At 52.2% G+C, this 22,822-nt stretch overlaps 1 protein-coding gene across 4 annotated transcripts; it reads left to right on the top strand.

The window, feature by feature from the left end:
• The first annotated feature begins 49 nt into the window (after positions 1-49).
• On the top strand, positions 50-21,140 carry UBE3B (ubiquitin protein ligase E3B). Of its 4 annotated transcripts, none has more exons than XM_048322380.1 (28): positions 50-140; positions 809-891; positions 1,322-1,525; positions 1,903-2,023; positions 2,816-2,875; positions 3,221-3,325; positions 3,415-3,511; positions 4,178-4,263; positions 4,947-5,029; positions 5,568-5,673; positions 6,316-6,436; positions 7,051-7,228; positions 7,603-7,772; positions 8,479-8,646; positions 9,395-9,566; positions 10,139-10,257; positions 10,855-10,969; positions 11,322-11,421; positions 11,844-11,963; positions 12,281-12,457; positions 12,538-12,648; positions 13,437-13,574; positions 13,741-13,806; positions 15,158-15,216; positions 16,761-16,943; positions 17,414-17,525; positions 17,810-17,902; positions 18,526-21,140. In XM_048322380.1, exons 3-28 carry the CDS (start codon positions 1,365-1,367, stop codon positions 18,715-18,717), a joined length of 3,213 nt encoding a protein of 1,070 aa, XP_048178337.1. In that variant the 5' UTR covers positions 50-140; positions 809-891; positions 1,322-1,364; the 3' UTR covers positions 18,718-21,140. The 4 variants fall into 4 exon arrangements, with proteins under 4 accessions (XP_048178337.1, XP_048178336.1, XP_048178339.1 ...); XM_048322379.1 differs by lacking the exon at positions 50-140 and adding an exon at positions 224-306; XM_048322381.1 differs by lacking the exon at positions 50-140 and adding an exon at positions 701-721.
• The last annotated feature ends 1,682 nt before the right edge of the window (positions 21,141-22,822 follow it).

Raw genomic sequence — 22,822 nt, 5'->3', positions numbered from 1 at the left:
ATGGCCCGCGGGGCCCCCCAGCCGCTGCCGCGCTGCGCTGCCGCCTCACGGGTTTGGTACGGCCCGATTTGGTCCGGCTCGGCCCGACCTTCCCGGTATCAGCGGGAGGTAGGGCCGGCTGTTCTCCCTGCGCCGAGCCGGTGAGCGGGCGGGCGGAACGGCAGCGGCGGGGCGGGTTGGCGGCCGGACGCGGAGCGCGGACACGAGTGCGAGGAGGGGGCTGCGGCCGCGGCCTGGGCGGAGGGACCGGGGGGTTCCGGGGCCGCTCGGCCCGGCCCGGCCGGCCCGGTGTCCGCCGGGACGAGGGTGAGCGCCTGGGGGCTGCGGAGAGGCTGCCGGCAGCCCCTAGGCCCGGGGGGGGTGAACGGCGCGGTGGGAGCCTGGGCCCGGGGGGGCTGGGAGTGGGACCGGGGGTCTGTGAGAGGGGCTGAGGGGGCTGTGAGAGGGGCTGAGGGGGCTCTGTGGCTGCTTTGCTCGTGGCTTAGGCGAGTCCCGGGAGGTGCAGCCCAGCTGGAGGGCTGTGGGTGGCTCTCAGGTGCTGCCCGCCCTACTCGGGGGTGGCACCTGCTCCGGTCCCGGGGACCCCGGAGCGCTTTGTCCTTCCGTGTTGTCACACATGGAGTTATCCCTCCCCCCCATCTGCCTGTGCTGGTGACCGCCGCCGAGCCGCGGTGCTGCTTCTTCCTTCCCCTTACCGTTTTCCTTGCGGGTGCAGCGAGAGGTCATTGGGGTTCAAGGGACTTGGAACTGCAGAGGGAAGGTGTGAATCCCCAGATCAGCCAAGCAGGGAATGTGCTTGTTCATGCAGGAGCTGCCCCAAGCCTCGGGATGGGGATCATGTGCGTGTGTAAATGAGCATCACACGCTTCCCTTGAAGAAGTGACCCCTCAGGTGAGTTCCTTGTTACTATTTATAAAGCTCTGGTTGACTCTGGGTGTTGTATCTGCTGAGTGGCAACAAATCAGTGCCCCTTGTGCCCTTTGCCTCCTGGCCCTGGCCGGGGAGTTGTTCTTATCTGTCTCCAAGGAAAGAGCAGAGGCTGGAGAGGGGAGGTGGAGTGCAGGAAGTGGAGCACAATGTCAAAACCACTGATTTGTTTATTTTTCCGCTTAAAATCTCCCAGCCTGCAGCAGGCTGTGGGCTGTGCTGGAAGGATTCCCTCTCAGCGTTTTTGTGTCCCTGCTGCAGCCCCGTGACAGTCACTGGGGTTTTTTTTTTTATTCCCACTTTTCCCTCTGCTGTCGGATTCTCCCTTCCCCTGCAGGCAGACAAGAACTGCCCTTCCCTGGGTGTTTTCTCCACTCTACTCCCAGTTTTCCAGGTGTTTGCTGCAAGGATCCTTTGCTCCCTGAGAGGTTCCAGCCATGTTCAGTGCCAGCCAGTCGTCCAGGGCTCAGTTCCTGGACAAGGCCCGGCAGGCGCGGGAGGAGCGGCGGGAGCTCAAGGAGAGGGAGAGAGCTGCAGTCCAGCTCCAGGCTCTGGTCAGGAGGTTCCTGTGTCGATGCCGCCTGCAGAGGGAGATCAGGTGTGTGGGATTCATGGAGTCGTGGAATGGGTGGGCTTGGAAGGGACCTTAAAGCTCATCTCATTCCAAACCTCTGCTAAGGGCAGGGGCACCTCCCACTAGCCCAGGTTGTCCAAGCCTCGTCCAACTTGGCCTTGGGCACTTCCAGCCACAACTTCTCACAGCTGCTTCTTCTTGCAGCCTCACAAGGAAGGATTTTTTCCCAATATCCCATCTAACCCTGTCCTGTGTCAGTTTGAGTCCATTCCCCCTTTTCCTGTCATTCCAGACCCTTGTAAAAAGTTTCTCTCCATCTTCCTCGTGGACCCCTTCAGGGAGGGAATTCTGCCTTTGCTCCATGATTGCTTTTTGACTCCTTGTTTTTCCCTCTTTGGTAGGAGAGAGGTGGAGGATTTCTTTGGGACAAATGAATGTGGCTCAAGTAAGAGAAGTGCCCTGTCTGTGTTCAGAATTGCCAGGAAGCTGCTGTTTGTGTTCAATCCCAAGGAGGACAAGGAGGTGAGGACACTACCCTGAAATCCTGCTCTGCTTTTGGGGACAGGTTAAATATGTTTAGTTCCTTACCCAGTGATCTTGGAGGTTCCTGCAATATATTCTGCTTTCAGCAATGCTCTCTCTGTCTCCTGGCCCCTCCTGAAGGGATCTCCCTGTAGGAATGAAACAGAAGAAGCCTTGACTTTTTCAGGAGTGGTTCTGTATTTGGGGCATCCTTTAATGGATGCTTTTCCTGGTGACTGTGCCAGCTGCAGGAGCTGAGCAGTGCCTGGGGATTTTGGCACACCCCAGTGCCCCAGGCAGCTACTCTGGGGCAGCTGCCAGGGATCTGTGCTGGCACGGGGAAGGCTGTTTGTATCCCAGCAGCTTTTCTCACCATGCCCTGAACTCGTGGGTTCAGAGTGAAGCCCTGAAATGATGATCTTTGCCCTGGGAAACTGTGAGGGCTGACTGGAAGGAAATCAGTTGGAAAATGGGAAGCTATGTTCCAATGGCAGCAGCAATGGGGGGTTTTTTAATCTCTGTCCCATGGATATCTGTGCTCAAATGCAGTTTGCTGTGAGTACAGCATCCAAAAACATCCTTGTGTTCCCAAGGAGGGAATTCTGCACAGCAGCAGCAGCATGACGTGATGTGCTCCCAGGGAAGGAGCCACTGGGATTCCTGTAGGGAATGTGTTGGGAACATTTGCTGTTTGGGACAGAGATCTTGCTCCCTCTGCTGAGCTGTTCCTCGTGCTTTTCTGGAACAGCCCTTCCTGTAGTTAGAGCTAATCCCACCTTTGGATTTTCCCAGAGGTTTGAAAAGCTGTGCCGTTGTATCCTGAACAGCATGGATGTGGAGAACGAGCCCAAGGTCAGCAGGGGGGATTGGTTTGGAGTGAGCAGGGGTTGGTGGTTATTTTTAACTCTCTGTGTGGGGATTTACCTTGGTAAGAAGTAATTTTTAGGTTTCAGAAGCCCCTGAGCACTGTGGAGATTTCACAGGGAAAGTCTGGACAAGTCCTTTAATATTTCTGGGATATTTCTACTGTGTAGAGCCACGGGAGTTAAAGGACACTTGATTTCTGGGGTGGGTGATGTGCTTTGACCAGGGAAGTTGGGGAGAGAAGCATCTTGGTCCCACTGCTGGCTTCAGTTCCCAAACTCTGCCCAGCAGCAGCACAAACCCTGATCCCTCTGTGTATCCACCCTCCCTCAGGTGTGGTACGTGTCACTGGCACTCTCCAAGGACCTCACACTCCTCTGGATCAAGCAGATCAAAGACATCCTGTGGTTTTGCTGTGAGTTCCTCAAGCAGCTCAAGGTAAGGACTATTTTTGTGTTTTCTCTCCCTGCATTTAGCAGGTGGCACAAAGCTCAAGGATTTGTTAACCCTGCTGTTTGTCATCCCAGCCTGATATCCTGCAGGACTCCAGGCTGGTGAACTTGCACCTTACAATGCTGGTCACCTTCACAGACACTTCCACCTGGAAAATCCTCCGGGGAAAAGGTTGGTGCATCCAAGTGTTTAAGCCACTGAGTTGGGACTTGGTGTTCAAATCTACTGAATATTGCCCTGGCACAAGTTCCCACAGAAGCTGTGGCTGCTCCATCCCTGGAAGTGTCCAAGGTTGGACGGGGCTTGGAGCTGCCTGGGATAGTGGAAGGTGTCCCTGCCCATGGAATGGGGTGGAGTGGGGTGATCCTTAACATTCCTTCCAACCCAAACCATTCCGGGATTCAGGGATTCTGTTTCTGCACCTTGGTTGCCACAAAGATTCATTCTGCTCCGCTTTTGCACAAAACAAAGCTTCCCTTGGGATTAGGCTGTTCCCCTTGGGATTAGGCTGTTTCCCTTAGGACACCAACAGTTGTTACAGCATTTTTGTAATATTCCAGAACCTCCCACACAAGAAGCGTTCAGAGGATAAGGGAATGTGCTCTCAGCTCTGGGGTTTTGTAGGAAATAGATGTAGAAAAGGCAGACAAGTATTAGGAGGAAACGAGACTCTTAAAGCCTAAACAAGACAGTGTGAAATGCTGCCAAAATGATGGGTTTGTGTAGAAGGACGAGGACTTTGTGCCAGGAAGGCTTGTGCAGTGACAAACCTTCGTGTGGGGGAGTCAGAGTGGGGCTGTGGTGCTGTTGGGGTGACGTCAGTGCTTTAACCCAAAGGTGAAACCCTGAGACCTGCCATGAACCACATCTGTGCCAACATCATGGGCCACCTGAACCAGAAGGGCTTCTACTCCGTGCTGCAGGTCAGTCTGAGCTGCCACAGTCCTGGCTTTACCCAAAGCAGCCCCTGCCCTGCCTGTGCCCCTCTCCTGAGCAGCTCTTTGGATCCATGCTGGGGTCTCAGGGAGGAGCTGCTGGTGATTTGGGTATGATTGTATTTTTTCTCAAGCAAAGTCAAGTCTCTCAAGTTTCTCCAGTAAAGCAGAGTATTCCCACCTGAGACCAAATCCACCCTTCCTCTTCTGTCACTGCTACTGAGCCCGAATCCTGCTTATTCACCTCATCATGAGAAGCACAGGGCCAAGTCCTAAATAATTCTCCCAAACTTTGCAGCTGCCACATTGTAGGGGTTGGGTTTGTTTGCTGCTCTGCTGGGGAAAGGAACTGATGTAATGAATCTTTTAAATAAGAATTACATTACCAAACTCCGAGCCTTGCCTGTTAATTTTTAAAGCCTGTGAGCACAGGTTCTAGGGAAATAAGTCCTGCAGAGTGTCTGATTTCATTGCAGTTTCTCTCTTCTGCCATTATGAACCTGAAGCCCTTCTAGTTCTGCCAAATAACTTGTAAGAACTGGATTTTAGGCTGCTCTGATGTTCTTTTTCTCTGCATTAAATAAACTTCGTGTCTTTCAGGAGTAATAGTATTTTTTTTTTTTCTGAGTACTACAGGGTTTTTATATTTTGATTCCTTTTTTTGGTTCCAGATTTTGCTAACTAATGGCTTGGCAAGATCCAGACCTTCCCTGTCCAAAGGCTCCTTAACTGCCATCTTCTCGCTTGCCTTGCGGTGAGTCAGCTGCAGCTGCCTGGGGGGATTTGCAGCCAAACTTGTCTTTTTTAGCGTTTTGTTGGTTTTTTTTTAGGACTTCTCATTCTTTCAGTGTTTTTGTGCCACTGAGAATATCACCCTGAGGAAAGAAGTTGCTTTAGGCAAATGGCTCGCTTTGCTGTTGTCCTTTTTCAGATCAGAGTGGCTTTAAGTCAGGAATTAATGTGAGCTTAAACTTGAGGATGCAGTTCAGTTCAGGGTGAGCTTGCTCTGAGAACAGAAGTGTGAGTGGATGATCTTTTCCCTGGGATGCTTCAAAGCCAGGTTGGAAAGGGCTTGGAGCAACCTGGTCTGGTGGAAGGTGTCCCCTGCCCATGGCAGGGGGGTGGGATGGGATGAGCTGAGCTTTAAGTTCCCTTCCAAGCCAGCCCATTCCATGTGTGTGTGGTTCTTGCTGAGGGAATTCCCAGGATCCAGTTCTGGATGGCTCAGTTGGAGGCTGTGTTGCTTTCCCAGGTCAGGTTGAGCTCTGAAGTGTCTCTCTCTCTCTCTGTAGCCCTGTGGTTGCTGCGCAGTTCTCAGACAATCTGCTGAGGTCCTTCCTGATCCATGTCATGTCTGTGCCTGCTATAATGACTCACCTTGCTACTCTCACCCCTGAGGTAAGTGGCTGATCTCAGAGGACCAGCAATCTGCTGATTATCACACCAGGACACTTATTATTCCATTTTATCAGCTCTTGGAACAGAGCTTTGGTATTTCTCTCTTTGCCAGTTTCACCTCTCTGTTGTGAAAGCCTTACACATACTCTGGATTTCTAATGCAGAAGTGATTAACACCAGTGGGATGATGGGCTGAACTGCCCTAAAATACCTAAATAAATAAATAATAAAGGCATATATCACCCACAGCTTGAATTTTTCATGTCCTTGCTCTTCCATTTCCGTAACCATAGACAGAGCCAAAGCCAGAATCACCCTGTTGGGTGGCAGAGGCTCTGTGGGGTACCCACTAATCCAATTCAATCTGCTTGGTGCAGACAGGCAGGTTTTGTGCCAAACAGACAAATGCTGTGTTCTTGCAGACAGAGCATTGCAAAGGTCTGGCTCCAGCTCCAGCATGACCTGTTCACCTGCCAGGGGTTTCATTTCCCAGCCCAGCTCCGTGTCAAACACTCCGTGGGGCAACAGCCTCAACTTGCTACTTTATTTGGGAAGAAAAGCCAATGCCAAGTGCTGCTGGCAGATCAGGTGTGGGAATGTGGTGCTTCCCAGCCTCACTGGCACTTCCATCCTGTCTTCCAGCGCCTGGCAGTGATCGAATCCCACGAGCTCTTCCGGAAGTTCATCCTGTTTCTGAGCCGAGAATCCCAGTGCCGGGATGTCTGCGTGTGCCTGGAGGGCAGTCACACTCTCTGCTTGCTGGGTGAGCACCTCCAACACTTCTGTTGAGGTTGGAAAACAGTCTGGAGTCAGATCTTCTTTCTCCATGGGGCAGAGCTGCCTCCAACTCATCATTTTTAATTGTTATTTCGATAACAATTTATTTTCTAAATAATAACTGAGATGTATTTGGGGACGTTACAAGCGAGGTTTAAGACATTTGCAAAGGGAGGAAGGGCCAGAGATTTGCTCTTGTATCCATGTCATGCTGAACTGTGAAGCATCATCTCTTCCAGCTTTTCACTTGGACTCTGAGCAAGTCTTGGAGTGTGGCAGACTTGGATCTCCCTCCCCTAACTGGCCCTAAATGCTGCTGAAATATTTAAATTCACGTTTCTGCAGAAGTAACAAGGTGACCGGTTGGAGCTCTGGGATAACCATGGATTGGAGCTTTTAGGAGTTTGTAGAAGGTGTTGGTGGGGAGGTGGCCAAAAGGACATGTCACCTCAGGGGTTGATGTGTGCTGGAAATGGCTTCCTGCTCGGAGATCATTACTGACACAAATCCCTGGGACTGGGAAAGGATTCACTTCACTGTAACCCCTGTCCCGCAGCATTTGTTCCTCCTTAAGCCTTGCTGTGCTGGTCCTTCCTCCAGGCAATCTGGTGTTCCTGGGCTCCCTGAATGACCAGGTGCTGGAGGAGGAGACAGCTCATTTTGTGGGGGTGCTCATCCACATGCTCTCCTACTGCCAGAAGTACGTGTCCCAGAAGAAATCCAACCTCACCCACTGGCACCCTGTGCTGGGATGGTTCTCACAGACTGTGGATTATGGGTGAGTGGGAAGGACCTCAGTGGGGAGAGATGATGAAGCCTCTCCTTTTAATTTTTAAATTTTTTTATATGTTGCAAAGTGTTTTATGTTTTGAGACGAGCAGTGGGAATGATTCCTGAGATATTTCGGGTTCTAGCTGCACAATAAACTGTAGCATTCCTACACAGACTATTCCATGGGGAAACTCATGGAGTGCAGTTAAACTGGTGACCAGTGGCCATACTGGTACACTGACACATCAGCTCTTCCTGTGAGCACCATCTGTAGGGTGGGTGCATATTCCCATTTGGATTATGAGCTAAATGGATCAGTAGCACTGCCTGGTGTTTTATTCCAAGCTGCCTTCTAAGCTGCCCTCCTGCCCTGTCTTCCAGGCTGAACGAGTCCATGCCCCTGCTGACCAAGCAGCTGCAGCACCTCTGGGGAGTCCACATGATCCGTATCCTCTTCAGTGATGTGCTCAGCAAGAAACTGCTGGAAAATCAGGAGATAGCTCAGCTGCCAGCACAGCCAGTCTCCCCTCAGAACAGCCTTCCTATGAAAAGTCAGTTCTGGAGGGTTGTGGGGCTTTTTTGTCTCTGTGTGTGTGTGTGTTTACATGGATCTCTCTCCCACACTCTCAGGGTTTTGACTTTTCCACTTATGCCAAAAGCTTTGAATAGTTACTTGCAGCAGCTGCTGCTGCTTAGGTGGGGATGTGATCTCTCCTATTTGTAATTCCTCCTTGGAATGCTTCTGTGACCTGGGGCAAGTCTCTTTCTTTGGTGCTGGGAAAATATTTGCTTATTTTAGCAGTTTTTCATCATTTTCTCAAGTAGCTGAAGTGCTTTTGGCAAAACTTAGAACTTCCAAGAGAAGATGGAAGCTCAGCTTCCCATGTGGAAAGCAAGGTGAAGCTGGCTCTTGCACCTGTGAGGTGTGGTGGTTCCTGCAGAAGAGGATTTGGGATGAGATAACTGTAAATCTGATATTTTCTAGCTGTTGCCTATAACACTGGATCCTGTAGTCATTCTTTGCTGCAGTCAGGACCATGGATCATGAGTGGTTTGGGTTGGAAGGGAACTTAAAGTCCATCTGAGGCCAGGGCAGGGACACCTTCCACTATCCCAGATTGCTCCAACCTGGCCTTGGACACTTCCAGAGATGGCTCAACCTGTGCCAGGGCCTCCCCACCCCCACAGGGAAGGATTCCTTCCCAATATCCCATCTAATGCTGCCCTCTGGCACTCCTCCTGTGTTTCTGCCACCAGACCTGTTCAAGAGAGCTTTCCAGAAGTCGGCCTCAGTCCGGAACATCCTGAAGCCGGTGGGAGGGAAGCGCGTGGACTCTGCCGAGGTGCAGAAGGTTTGCAGCATCTGTGTCCTGTACCAAACCACCCTGACCACCCTCACCCAGATCCGCCTGCAGATCCTCACAGGTCAGGGCACCTCTGTGCTGCTCAAATCCTTTCCAGTGGAGAGAACAAAAGAGATTTCCATATTTCTGTTGATTTGTTGGGAGTTTTATCACTGCCAACAGGTTATTGACTGGCTGGGGAAGGCTTGTTCCATCCTGAGTCATCCGTGGGATCAATAACGTTCAGCACCACTTGATCAAGCACAAACTCTCCAGAATACAAATTAAAGCAAGTTTTCCTCTCATGAAACCTTGCTTACTCCCTCTCAACCTTTAGCCTGAGTCAGTGTTTTTTGGGGAGCCTGGCAATATTAGTCTTGCTCCGGTGGGAACACTGAATGCTTTCAAACATCTTGAGAACAAACTGCCTGTCTTGGGAAGGGGTGAGGAGGAGATCTGCACTGTTTTGGTAGAGCAGGGAGTGAGTCCAGAGCTTTGGGTGCTTTGTGGTGACCATGGGTGCAGCCTGGTTGTGTTCTCATCCCTAAGGTGAGTGTGGGATCACAGGAATTCATTCTTTTCTAAAGCTGCAAAAGAATTTGGGGGGAAAGCTTTAAGATGTGCAAACAATGCCTCATTAAAAGCTGGGGTGTTTTTGCTTTCCTGGTGATTGTCCATCTCCTGTTAGTGCAGACAGGCCTGGGAGCCACATGGGATGCTCATGTTCCTCTTCTGCTTTGCAAAAGGCTCTTTCAGCTTCAAGTCTCACCTGTCTGAGCTTTCACAAGCAGCAGAATGAGCTTTACTGAGTGCATTTTATATTTTCCTAGGTCTCACTTACCTGGATGATCTGCTGCCCAAATTATGGGCTTTCATCTGTGAGCTGGGACCACAGGGGGGGTTAAAACTCTTCTTGGAGTGTTTGAACAACGACACAGAGGAATCCAAGAGGCTGCTGGCCATGTTGATGCTCTTCTGTGACTGCTCCCGTCACCTCATCACGTAGGTAGCACATGGATGGGGATCCCTGGGTTTGGGACATGGAGCTGTTGTGTTCCTTCAGGTTCAAGAGAAACGTTTAAGGTTTTATGTCGTTTCATGAAGATAAGTAAGCAGGGTAAAGCTTTTGGGGTTGAGTCCAGAGAAATAAAGGGCTTCCAAAGGACTTTTCCCCCTCAGCTGTGTGCTGCTTCCAGCTGGTAACAAAACTGGGTGGGGGGAAAAGAAACAATACAAAAGATGGGAAAAGGGGGTGGAAGAATTTGCCCTTGCTGGTCAGTAGAGACAGTTCTCTCAGCTTGAATGAGGCAAAAATTTTCTTGGGAATAGAAAAGGTCCTTTTAAGGCTGAAACACTGACTTTGCTTGTATCTCAGCCTCTCATACCATCTTCTGTTAGGATCTGCTCTCAATCAAAATCCATAAATAAGGTTTGGTTGTTTATGACTTTAGATCCTCATGGGTGTCAGTTGTCATAGAAATAAGAGCTGCTGCTAAAGGATTATGTGCCTTTATGAAAATTTCAGCAGGGAATTAAATTTACACTCGTGCATTTGCATTTGTTTGCTCTGACAGGATTCTGGATGACATCGAGGTCTACGAAGAGCAGATTTCATTCAAACTGGAAGAGCTGGTGACCATCTCCTCTTTCCTGAATTCCTTTGTGTTTAAGATGATCTGGGATGGAATTGTAGGTGAGTGCTTTTAGTAGCTTGAGTTGATGTTACTGTTAGAACCTTAATTTTGGAATTTGAAGCTTCTGCTAATTATTCCTTGGCACAAAAAGCACTACAATGTGGGAATATGTCCCAGTCTCTTGATGTCCAGATGCCACGATCATGCTTGGTGCCAAATCCAGCGCACTTCCCTATTTCCAGTAAGGATTTGTGTAACAGACATGATGGGCAGAGATGGTTTTTGGCAGAGATGAGGTTTGCAAGGCTGGGCCATGTGTTGGACAAGAGCAGGGCAGTGCTGTGACCAGGCAGAGCAGCTTGCTCAGGTCTCTGTAGAATCTGCTGTGGATCTCTCTGCTGGTATAATTTGGGTACAGCTCAACTCTCTGGTAATGAGCTGAGATAGTCCAGTTCTGATGTGAAATGAGATGGCTTTGATCAGCTCTGTTTGAAGAAGAGACTCTCAGTCTTCCCAGAGGCACAGAATCCTTCCTCTGGAGGCCGTGTGGGTCAGGAAAACACCCCAGTGCTGCTACTGTGGGGAGGATGATCAAAGTGTGGCTCCTGCTGGTGCCAAGGGTGCCTGGACTTTGCTGCCTTGTTCCTTTTGTGCAGAGAATGCCCGAGGGGAGACCCTGGAGCTGTTCCACTCTGTCCATGGCTGGCTCATGGTGCTGTACGAGCGGGATTGTCGCCGGCGCTTCGCTCCCGAGGATCACTGGCTGCGCAAGTGAGTGGCCCAGGGCAGGAATCCTGGGCAGCTCTGGCTTTGTCCCACTGCTCCACATGCTCTGGGGAGCCTGGTTTGGGATTCCTTAGTGACATTCTACCTGTGGGATCGAGGTGGGAACTGCTGCCTGTGTTTGCAGTTAAGGACACCCCTGGTGTTGTGCTTTTTTCCGTGGTGGGAGGTTTAGGTGGTGCTTTGAAAACTGACTCAGCACCCACAAGCTTGGGTGTTCCTGGCCCTTTTTACCTTGTTAGTGTGTACACTGGGCACTTCAGTCATCTTTGGAAGCATTACCAGCAGTTCCCTCTCCCACACCTCAGGGATCTCTGAATCTCTGCCTTTCTTTGTCAAGGGACCTCAAACCCAGCGTGCTCTTCCAGGAGTTGGACAAGGACAAGAAACGAGCCCAGCTGCTGCTGCAGTACATCCCCCACGTCATTCCCCATAAGAACGTGAGTGGGGTGGGGGTAGAGGATGGAGGCTGGGAATCAGTGGCCTGGGTGGCCTGGGGTGGGAGGGACACGTGTCTGGAGCATTTTGTGACACGGAGCTTCTTTTGAAATGCCAGCTGAATAATTCACCCTCACCTTCCCCAATAGATTTCCTCTAAATGTCTTGATTTCTGTCATTGAGAGAGAGCTGATTTGTGTCCTCACCCCTTCCCAGTGTATTTCTTTCAAATCTCTTGATCTCTGTGTTGAGACAGAACGGATTTGTGTGTGCAGCTGCGTGGGGTGAGTGGGTGACAGTGGCACCAGGGCGTAGCTGGGATCAGGACAGCCAGCAGCACTTCTGCGTGTCAGGAGCCTCCCAAATCCCTTCTGCACTGCAGGATCCCTGTGGATTGAGACTTGCATTTGTTTTCTTCTTGCAGAGGGTGCTGCTCTTCCGGAACATGGTCACAAAGGAGAAGGAGAAGCTGGGGCTGGTAGAGACGAGCTCGGCGTCCCCTCACGTCACCCACATCACCATCCGCCGCTCCCGCATGCTGGAGGTGAGGGACACGAGCCAGCCCCCAGGGCAGCACCCTGGCCTAACAAAAACAGGGCAGGGGGGTGTGTTTTTACTTTCTCTGTGGGTGTTGAGGGACCCACTCCCAGAGCTGACATTCCAGGAGAATGCTGGACCCTTGTTCAGCTCAGGGTGCTGCAAACCTGGAATTCTGACTTGGAAAATGCTGGGTTTTTGAGCTCAAGGCTCAGTGACAAATGTAGATTTCTGTGTACCTTTGTCCTGTCTCTGCTGGATCTCTGGGTGGGTGTTTCACTGTCTCCCTCTGGGAATGTTCTCTGGATTTTCTGCTCTGTGTAGGATGGATACGAACAGCTCCGGCAGCTTTCCCAGAACGCCATGAAGGGAGTGATCAGGGTGAAGTTTGTCAATGATCTGGGGGTTGATGAGGCTGGTATTGATCAAGATGGAGTCTTCAAAGAGTTCCTGGAAGAGATCATTAAAAAGGTGTTTGACCCTGCACTGAATCTGTTCAAGGTAGGACACAGGTGCCATCTGAGGTGACCCTGTGCAGGCAGAGCCATTCTGGCTCACTGGGCTCTTATCTCTTTGTGCAGACCACCAGTGGTGATGAGAGGCTGTATCCATCCCCAACATCCTACATCCATGAGAACTACCTGCAGCTCTTTGAGTTTGTGGGGAAGATGCTTGGGAAGGCTGTGTATGAGGTGAGCCAGAAGCACCAGGCTGGGATATTGTCAGTGATGGGACCTTTGAGAGCATCTGTCCTGCTTTGGGGGGCTGTTAGTGAAGAGAGGAGTTTGGAAAAATGGCTTGGATAAAGATCCTGATAGTGGAACAGGCTGGGATTTCTTCAGGCATGTATTAAAAAAAATCTTGGAGGTAAAACCTGGGACATGCCTGACTTATTCCTTGTGGTGCTGGGGGACACCAGCCTGGTTTTTTGGTGTTACACCTTACAAACATCCACTTGTGGATACCTTAAAGGGACATGAGGCAAAGAGGAGACTGGAATGACAGAATGACTCCCTGATGGAATGATTTGGGTTGAAAGAGAACTTTCTAGTCCAATCCACTTCCCACTGGCAGGGACACCTTCCACTCTCCCAGGTTGCTCCAAGCCCCATCCAACCTGGCCTTGGACCCTTCCAGGGATGGGGCAGCCACGGCTTCTCTGGGCACCCTGTGCCAGGGCCTCCCCACCCTCCCAGGGAAGGATTTTTTCCATGTATCTCACTAAATTTCCCCTCTTTCAGTTGAAACCACATAAGGCAGTTCTTTTAAAGGACACATGGAGCTCCCCAGGTGCCTTTTCACACCTGCCTTACTAATGAATGGATTTTAACAGGATGTGGGGTTTGTGGCTGATTTTGGTGCCTTGCAAAGTGCTCTTTGCACTTGTTCCCCATCACAAGATCTGCCTTGCAGGTAGCCAAAGATGCCACAACCACGAGTGTGTGGCAGGGCCTTACCTGTGTGTTCTTCTTGTCCCTAGGGAATAGTTGTGGATGTACCATTTGCTTCCTTCTTTCTGAGTCAGCTCCTTGGGCACCACCACAGTGTCTTCTACAGCTCCGTGGATGAACTGCCCTCCTTGGACTCGGAGTTCTATAAAAATCTCACTTCAATTAAGGTTTGAGCAGTAATTTTCCTGTCATTCACCCTCCTGATTGCTGCCTCTTTTTAGAAACTGCCTTTGAGTATTGCTTTAAAAACCCCTGGGAGTAACTGGTGGTTCTGCTGCTGAACCCTGACCTTTTTTTCTTTTTTTTTTTTCCCTTCTCCCTGTTGTTCTGCAGCGTTATGATGGTGATATCAGTGACCTGGGCTTGACACTGTCCTATGATGAAGATGTGATGGGTCAGGTAGGTTTTTATTCAGTGATTTGTTGGGCTTATCTCTGCTTTGTCCCAAACACCCTCTTCATGTTCCCACAGAAGGCTGGCTCGGCTTCTCTGCACTCAGCTGTGGATTCAGTATTTACCTATGGGCAGAGAACAGCTTTTTCCACAAGGAAAGGTTCCCCTCTGACCCTTAATTTTTCTGCTGCCAGGGTTGAAAAAGTGTTTGATGCTTCCCCTTCATAACTGGTGTTCCCCTGTTAAAAGAAGAACCTGTGAGTAGGGAGAAATTCCTTTTCTTCCCACATGGGTACTTCTGTCAGGGAACCTCCAAGTGTGTCAGGAGGTCTCTTGGCCTAGAGAAGGAAAAGCTGTTTGTCAGTCCCTTAGGAAGACTTGGAGGTACTTGGTTGCACTTGAGCCCTGTGAAGTTTTGTGTGCAGAGCTGGAAAATCTGGAGAGATAAGATAAAAATGCCTTTTGCTGGCAGTGTCATGCTGCAGATTGCATGGGGAGCCATGGAGGACACCTGCTGCTGCCTCAGGATTGCTGAGGTTTCAGCTTGGAGGGTTCCTCCCTGTGAAAAATAAAGGTAGGAGTAGGATAAGGAGCCCAGCAACGAGACACTGAAGGCTGTGGTTCACGGAGGTTAAAAATAACCCAGGCACTCCTGTTTTCCCAGTGCTTTGGTGGTGCTGAAGGAGCCAGCTGGGGTCACCCTGACTGAGCTGTGTGTCCCTGTAGCCACAGCCATGTCACAGCTCAGCTCATTCCCTGTGCTGGGCTCCCTTCTGACCTTGGAATTCACCTGGAGCCGAGGCACAGAGGCCTCTGTAATGTGGCAATGAGGATGTGCTGCCTCAGCTTGGGCAAAGATGAGTCGAGACTCTGCAGGCAGCAGCTGGAGGGCCCTGTCCTGTCCCTGAGCTGGAGGAGATCACCAGGAGATCCTTCCTGCCTGGAGGCACAGAGCTCCAGGAGCTCCTGCGGGAGACCTGTGGATCAGCCGGCTTTGGGTTGTGCTGATAACACTGAGCTTGCTCAGCCTCTGGATTCTGGGATTGTGACAGTCCCCCAGGGCTCTTGGAATTGATTTGTGTGTGCTTCAGCAGTGATGGATCAGACTGCAGAGGAGGCTTCCTGGGAGAAGGGCTGGCTCCACTGGTGGGAGAGCTGGAGTTCCTACTGTTCAATTACTCTGTTAATAGTTAAGTGAAACTGGTTCAAGGCAGAAGCAGGATTATTACTTAAATTTTAAATCCTGCTGTTTTATTGTAAAAATAAATGTTTTATGGGGAGGTAACAGCTTAGCGTGGCATTTCCTTCCATTGTGGTTGCAGGCAGTAATTAGCAATCCAATCATTTCTTCCCTCAGCTGGTTTGCCATGAACTTGTTCCTGGAGGGAAGACCATTCCCGTTACCAATGAAAATAAGTAAGTACAGCAATTAGATTTTTAAGGTCACTAGTGCAAAATACTTCATTCTGGTTCCTTGGTCTTGCATCTGGAATGAATTGAGATAGATTGGAGGAGAAGGAGCACATAAATATCTTAATAGAATTTGCTGGTTACAATTCATCGGCAGAAATTGTATTAAATTTGATTTGCAAAATAAAAATTGACAATTTGCTTCTTGAAACAGCACTTCTGAGGTCAAAGGCACCCAGTCAGGGAGATTCTGCAGGATTTAATGATGGTGATGGATACAGACAGATGGATTCAAAGCAATTCGGGCACACAGTCGTGAACACAGAGGGCACAGATGCTCAAAGACACCTTGGAGCAGACAGATCTCCTCAGAATGATAACATGTGGCAGTTGTATAAAGCACCGTGTTCCGAGCAGGCAGTGCTGAATTCAAATGTACTCGACAGTCGTTCTTTAGAGCCAGGAAATCAGAGGAGACACCGAGCCCCGGGGCTGTTTTCACAGATAACCGGCTTTTAGATCGTTATCAGAAATGTCGACTCCGGAGCCTGCAAACCAACCCCACCTTTTTGTTCCTTTTTTTTTTTCCTTCTTCTTTTTCTTCTTCTTCCCTATCCCCTTCAGTGCTCATAAAAGCAGGATGAAATATCTGTTAAGCAAGTGTGTGTTTGAACTGGTGAGCTGGGGGTTGTTCTTTTCTTCCTGACAAATGGAAGCTGGATCCCACCTGGATCCGTGCTCTGCAGTCTGATGTTCCCAGGCTTTTCCCTTCTCCAGCTCTGACCAGGGCATTTGCATTTGAAAGGATCTTCCCCTGGCCTGTCTCGAGTGAGCTCAGGGAGAAAGTTGAAAGCCCTGGATGTTGCTCTAGTCATTTACAGCAGAAATGTGAAGCTTTTGCACCCAAATTGGGAGTTGGGAGGGAGAAGAGGTGTTGGGAAGCTGGAAACAGCTCTGCCTGGGGATGCTGGGATGACCTTGCCCAAAACCCAGGCAGTGGGATTGTGGTGGGGTCTGTGTGGGAGCTGCTGAAGAAGAATCAGCAAGTTCAGGTGTTTTTCCTGGAGGTGAGAAGAGGAAGAGCCTCCCTCTAACAAAAAGTTCACCTCTCCCACATCCTGCAGGAAGGTGGGAATCTGCTCCATGGTTTTGGTGTGGTATTTGTCCAGCCATGGGGCAGCAGAGTGCAGTGAGCTGTTGGTCAGACCTAGAGGAAAGTCTGCCTGGAGAGCTGAGCTGTTAAAAGGAGTTGGAGCTGTGTCCAGCCAAGGTTGATCAAGGGTTTATTAAAGCAAATTAATCTGCTGTCCTGAGCTGGGCAGGAGCTCTGCAAAATGAGCAGAGTCCCAGAGAGGGGAAAGGGGCAAAATCTGGGCAGGAAAACATCATCTGCTTCAATAAAGAGCAGGGCCTGGAGGAGAAAGTATAACCCTGTCCAGGCTGTCCCAGTCCTTTTGGGGCCGGAGAAGCACACCAGGGACAGTTCAGTGGTGGGTGGTGGGTACCCCTGACTGCTCCATGTCCCCCGTGCCACCTGCCCTGTCCCACAGGATCAGCTACATCCACCTGATGGCCCATTTCCGGATGCACACCCAGATCAAGAGCCAGACTGCAGCTCTCATCAGCGGCTTCAGGTCCATCATCAAGCCCGAGTGGATCCGGATGTTTTCTGCGCCGGAGCTGCAGCGCCTCATCTCCGGGGACAACGCCGAGATCGACCTCGAGGACCTGAAGTAAGTGACAGCTGGGGCTGCTGGGCCTCCCTCAGCTGGCCTGGGAGCTGAGGCCTTCCTTTGCAGAGCTCCTGGGAGGTGGCAGGACAATGACTTGTCCATGACTTCTGCTGCTCCTACTTGGAACGTGAGGAGCAGATGGGAACAGAGCTTTGGAATGGGTTCCTTAAGGCTCACTGGGGATGGGTCCTTTCTTCCGTTGGTTCCTGGGAGCAGAATTTCTCTCTGCTTTTCCCTTTCCTCTGATCAGGTGCCCAGGTAGTGCTGGGGGCTCAGTGTCAGCAGAGAACCCTGACCCGTGACAGATGTTAGACAGGGCTTGGAGTGACCTGGGCTACTGGAATTTGTCCCTGCAACAAGATGAGCTTTAAGATCCCTTCCAACCCAAACCATCCCACCCAAGTGATCCTCCCAGCACTTGTGCCCCTCCTGCTGCAGTGCCAGGCCTGTCAGAGCCTTTCCCTCCCCAGGAAGCACACGGTGTACTACGGGGGCTTCCATGGCAGTCACCGCGTCATCATCTGGCTCTGGGACATCCTGGCCAACGACTTCAGCCCTGAGGAGAGAGCCATGTTCCTCAAGGTGAGATCCTGCTGGGATCTGGGGTGGTGGGGCCAGGGCTGTTCTCCAGTTACCTGGGTACTCTTTGGAAGAGCACCAGAATTCCTGACACCTGGAGGTGCCCAGCAGAGCTCTGTGAAAGCTCTGGTGTCACCACGAATGTCCCTGCAGAGGTGGCACTCCCCAAAGGCTGTCAGACACACACTGGGGGGTGCTCAGTGCCAGCCCCAGCAGTGCTGGGACTGTGTCACTGTGTGGCTTTCCTGCCCTTGCTGCTCCCATTGTCACCATCTGGCACTTTCTAGTTTGTCACCAGCTGCTCCAGGCCTCCACTTCTGGGCTTTGCCTACCTCAAGCCTCCTTTCTCCATCCGCTGTGTGGAAGTGTCTGATGATCAGGTAGGTGTCCTCCTCTCAGGGCTTGGGCATTCCTGCCTGGCTTCCTCCCATCCATCTGACCTGGAAACCCTTAACGTGGGAAGATGAGATGTTAGGATTAGATATCAGGGAGAAATTCTTCCCTGTGAGGCTGGTGAGGCCCAGGGTGCCCAGAGAAGCTGTGGTTGCCCCATCCCTAGAAATGTCCAAGGCCAGGTTGGATGGGGTTTGGAGCAACCTGGGCTAGTGGAAGGTGTCCTTGCACATGGCAGGGGGTGGAACAGGATGAGTTTTAATGTCCCTTCCAACCCAAACCAGTCTAGGATTCTACACCTGAAAACAACCCCACCCCAATAGGATGCTCATGGCTGCACACACACACACAGCAGCTCCAGGTTCTTCCTGCCTGGATTCCCTGGGTTCCTCCAGGGTTGTGTTTTCTCCTTGGCATCTCCCTGTGTCCCTGCACACCCTGCCCGTGTCAGGCATTGAGTTACAAGCAGAGCTCCTTGGGGAGGGTGGGGAAAACTCAGCTCTGGGCTTTGGCTCTCCCTCTTCCCAGTGCCACGTTTTTCCTTGGCACCTCTGCCCCGTGCCCCTGTGCCAGGAGTGCAGAGGGAGGTGCCAGCTCTGTGCCCTTGCAGGACACGGGGGACACCCTGGGCAGCGTTCTGCGTGGCTTCTTCACCATCCGCAAGAAGGAGCCGGGCGGGCGCCTCCCGACCTCCTCCACGTGTTTCAACCTCCTCAAGCTCCCCAACTACAGCAAGAAGAGCATCCTGCGGGAGAAGCTGCGCTACGCCATCAGCATGAACACCGGCTTCGAGCTGTCCTAGGCACGGCCTGGACTCGGGATGGGGCTTGGAGCTGCTGCTGGAAGGGGAGCCCTTCCCACATGGAGCCTGGAGCAGCTCCGTGGGAGCCGACTGCTCACTCGAGGCCTGGACAGGCAGCTGGTAGTGGAGGTTCACAGGGATCCAGGGAAGAGCTGCTGGGCTCAGGGCTGGCTTTTCTTAGGCACGGCTCCAGGCTGGAGGAGGGGATGGGCCTGACCCCAAACCCTTTCACTTGACACCCACGGAAATCGTCCTTAAAAGCAAACCCCGGGGGAGCACGGAAGGAACGTTCCAAGTGCCACTCAGATTAGTGACAGTCAGACCCCCAGCAGGCTGGGCAGGCCGGGCAGCTGCTGCCGTGCCAGTGCTGCTTTTTCCTTTCCCAGGAGCTGGGCTGGCTGGAAGTGAGTCTGGGAAGCTGCACAAAGGCAGAGGGATGACAGAGCCCACGAGGAGATGACGGCGTTGGAAGTGCCCTGATGGGCACTGCTCACTCAGGACAGGGGGATTCCAGGCGTCCCTGCCCCTGCAGGGTCCTTGGTGTGTCTTGGAGAAGGAATCCCAGGGAAGCAGCAGGTTAAACAGGAGCAGATGGACCCTGTGGCTCTTGGGAAGGTTTTGGGATGCTGGAGGTTAAGGGCTGGAGCAGCAGGAGTGGGCTCAGCCAGCTGTGCCTCTGCCAGGCTCCTGTCAGACCCAGGCCTTGGGACAGAAAGGGTCATGTCTCAATTTCTCAGGAGCAGGAAAGGTTTCATTTTCCTTGGTTTTCAGAGGACAGGAGCTGGCACATGCTCGGGCTCCCCAGCCCAGTGCTCATGTGGGGCAGGTTCCTCTGTGGAACAGGGGGAATGTGTCAAGTCCTCTGGAAACCTCCACTGACAAAATCCCTCTGGGATGGAAGTTTCACTTTGTTTGCAGGCCCTTTCTTAGGGAGTTGTTTGGACCCAGGACAGGGCCTCTGTGTAAGAGCCACATTTGCTGTGGTGCCAAACTCTTTCTTTTGGTCGCTTTGTCTCTTTCTGGCCTTATTTCTGTGAGCTGCTGTTTGCCTGGAGCAGGCAGCTTTTGCAGAGGGAGTGACTTGGGAAGGTGTGGATCCTTCCTGCCATTTCTGAGACACTCATAAAGTGTCTCTGCAGCTTCCCACCTTTGGTCCCTCGAGCTGCTGCGAGTCCTGCCCTGCCCCAGGCTGGAGAGAGGAGGAGACTGGGCTGTCCTGGTCCTGCTGGGATTCTGGCACAGAGGAGAGCCATGGCATTGCCCTCTTGGGGACAGGGTTAAAAGCCAGTCACCTCCTCCTCTTCACCTCACAGGTAAAACAAGCTCCTGCATAGGCTGTTGGCTTCTGCCCAGGGTTTTCTTTCCCTCTTTCTCTCCCTGTGGCACTGGGGATCCTCATTCCCCTCCCTGGCCATATCCCACCTCTCCTGCTGCCGTGCCTGGTCCGTCCCACAGGATTCCTGTCCCCAGGTGAGCTCAGCAGAGCACAGGTCTCCACACCCTGGGCTCTGGAAGAACCCCCTTAGCCACAATATTCCACATTTCCAAGGGGTCGGAAAACCCTCGGCACTGAGCAGCAGCAAGATGGCCTTGGCTTCATCCTCCTCCTGTCGTGCTTCAGATGGGTTTCAGAGGAATAACCCTTTTATGAGAACCAATGCCTGGAAATGCATCTGGAAAGCAACGTCAGGATCCTTTTTCTCTGTCAAATCAGTGAGATTAAACAGGAGTGATGGGAAGTGTTGGTGCAGACAGGAATGTCTGCATCCAGAGGGTTCAGGCCACTGGGCTGTGAGTCAGAGAAATTAAAGATGATAGTAAATTTCTTTTTTTCTTTTTTATACGTAGAACATGTTGGCATTAACCAGTTGGTGACTGCGTAGTTGGGAGGTTTAGGCACTGCCTTGGACCTCTCAGAGTTTAAATACCACCTGAGATCTCCTTTTTCCTTCTAGGAAGCGCAGTGTGTCTGACTAGAGCACAATGAGCATTCAGTGACATGAGTTGTTGAACACTGAGATAAAATCCTTGCTCCCCGTTTCCCTTTGTTCCTCAGGAGTACAATTCCTAGAAAATATCTTACTGCAGACTTAGCTTGGTCCCTCCAAACCTGGAGATGTTGCACTACAGACACTGCTCCCATGCTGGAGCTGGTGTGGAAAATGTGATAAATGTCTGGGAAATTCCCGGTGGATGCAGGCGAGGATTCCTGTGGAGGGACTGATTCCTGTGTCCCAGGGAGGCTGTAACACACCTGAGCAGGTGTGTCAGTCCCTGCCTGCTCCGTGGATCTTGCCCAGGGATGGTTTTGCCACGGGAAATTCATGAGGATCTTTTCTATCCAAGCCTCGCTGCTGTGGAGACCTTGGTTCCATCCCTGTGTGTGTCTGACCTGCAGAGAAAATAAAGCTGGGATGAGTTCAGGTGGTTGGGTGTCTCCTGGTCCTTTCCTAGGGCAGGGAATGTGCTGGTGGGATGCTCCTGGCAGAGCAGAGCTGGGCCTTGGGACCCTGGCACCTCTCAGAGCACACCTGCCCTTTGCTGAGGCCCTGGCACACGTTCCCAGAGAAGCTGTGGCTGCCCCATCCCTGGAAGTGTCCAAGGCCAGGCTGGACAGGGCTTGGAGCAACCTGGGATAGTGGAAGGTGTCCCTGCCCATGGCAGAGGCTTGGAACTGGGTAAAATTTAAGTTCCCTTCCAACCCAAACCAGTCTGGGGTTCCGTGAGTCTCTGCCAGGCTGGGCATGGAGCCTGCTGCTCCCATGGGAATTCCTGTTGCCAGGCTGGTTCCTGGTGCCTGTGCTGAGGTGTCCCTGAGAGCTGGCATCTGTGGGGTGCTCCAGCTGGGGGGATACGAGGCCTGCTGAGCCCAAAGGGACCTGGCAGCATTGTTTGAAGCAGGATTTGCTCATGTCGGAATACGCTTGGAGAAGCTCTGCCTGGTCCTGCAGAGTGCTGTGGCTTAGGTCCATCCTGAGGGGTGTTGGTGCTCCTTGGATGCAGGGGCAGGTGCTGGGATCAGCAGTGCTTGCTGAACATCTGGGAATGGTGACTGGGACCACTGGTGGAGAGGGAAACAGGCTGGAAATCCAAGCGGGATCCCCCAGTGCAGGAGAGGGAGCAGCCCTGAGGAGCAGCCACTGCAGCCGACGTGGAGTTTGATGTTAATAACAATTAAAATATTGTGTGTTTCTGCCTGGGCCTGACTCTGAAAGTTCCTTGGAGAAGTGAGAGCTGTGCCTGCTGCTCCAGCTTCCCTCTGACTCCAGGTTTGGAGCCCTTCACTGCCTCTCCACCCCTGACTGGAGCCCTCCTGCCCCCCAGCCATTCCCAGGGTTCTCTGGCGTTGGCGGGAGCGGGAGCGCGGTGGGAGCGAGGGAGAGGCTCCCAGTCAGTGTGCAAATGCCATTGTTTTGACACAGAGGCATCTGGCACAGTCAGGAACAGCAAAAAGCAAGCCCAGAGCAGCTGCTGCCAAGGCAGAGCTGGCAGCAGCCAGGCCTGCACAGCCCCTGCTTCCCTGGCGTCTGCCGGGATCCGGGCAGGGCATCGCTCGGGGTCATCGAGCTGAGGTGTGGCCGTGGCTATCCCAGACTTCGGGCCCAGACACACTGGGCACTGTGGGGTGAGGAGCTGGGAGGGATCCCTGGAGCCTGAGAGAGATCCCTGGTTCCTGGTGCTCCCTCAGTGCTGGCACAGAGCAACGCTGGGTGTCCCAACCTGCTGCAGGCACAGGGTGTTCAGGAACAAACAGCAGCTCCTGCTGTCCCTCTCCTGCTCCTGCAGGCTGTCCCCAACCCCTGGCTCACACAAACATTCCCTCTGTTTGATCCCTCTGTTCTGCACCTGTGCCCCGTGCTAGATTCCAGGTTAGGATGGAGAGGAGGAGGCTGTGCCATGCTCCGGTCTCCTCATCCCTGAGCAGAGCGAGGCACGATGTCCCTGCAGGTCGTTTTTGTGTTTGCTCACTTTACCAAGAGGTGCAGCAGCTCCTGCAGCAGGTGCTGGAGCGCTCACACCATGTGGCACTTGGCACTGTCACCACCTGGGTGCGTGGCACTGAACTGGTGCTCACAATCTGCTTTTGTGGCTAAGGTCAAGGTCT

The sequence above is a fragment of the Corvus hawaiiensis genome, chromosome 18, assembly GCF_020740725.1.
Source record: "Corvus hawaiiensis isolate bCorHaw1 chromosome 18, bCorHaw1.pri.cur, whole genome shotgun sequence".
NCBI classification, from domain to species: domain Eukaryota; kingdom Metazoa; phylum Chordata; class Aves; order Passeriformes; family Corvidae; genus Corvus; species Corvus hawaiiensis.
Note: the sequence above shows the minus strand (reverse complement) of the source record. Positions and strands in the feature narration are given on the sequence as shown.

What these genes read in the sequence shown, in the direction of transcription:
- UBE3B (XM_048322380.1), top strand. Translation starts at nt 1,365, where the DNA reads ATGTTCAGTGCCAGCCAGTCGTCCAGGGCTCAGTTCCTGGACAAGGCC. An exon ending in CGCCTGCAGAGGGAGATCAG is followed by an intron (nt 1,526 to 1,902) that starts GTGTGTGGGATT and finishes CCTCTTTGGTAG; the next exon opens with GAGAGAGGTGGAGGATTTCT. An exon ending in GAACAGCCTTCCTATGAAAA is followed by an intron (nt 7,773 to 8,478) that starts GTCAGTTCTGGA and finishes TTCTGCCACCAG; the next exon opens with ACCTGTTCAAGAGAGCTTTC.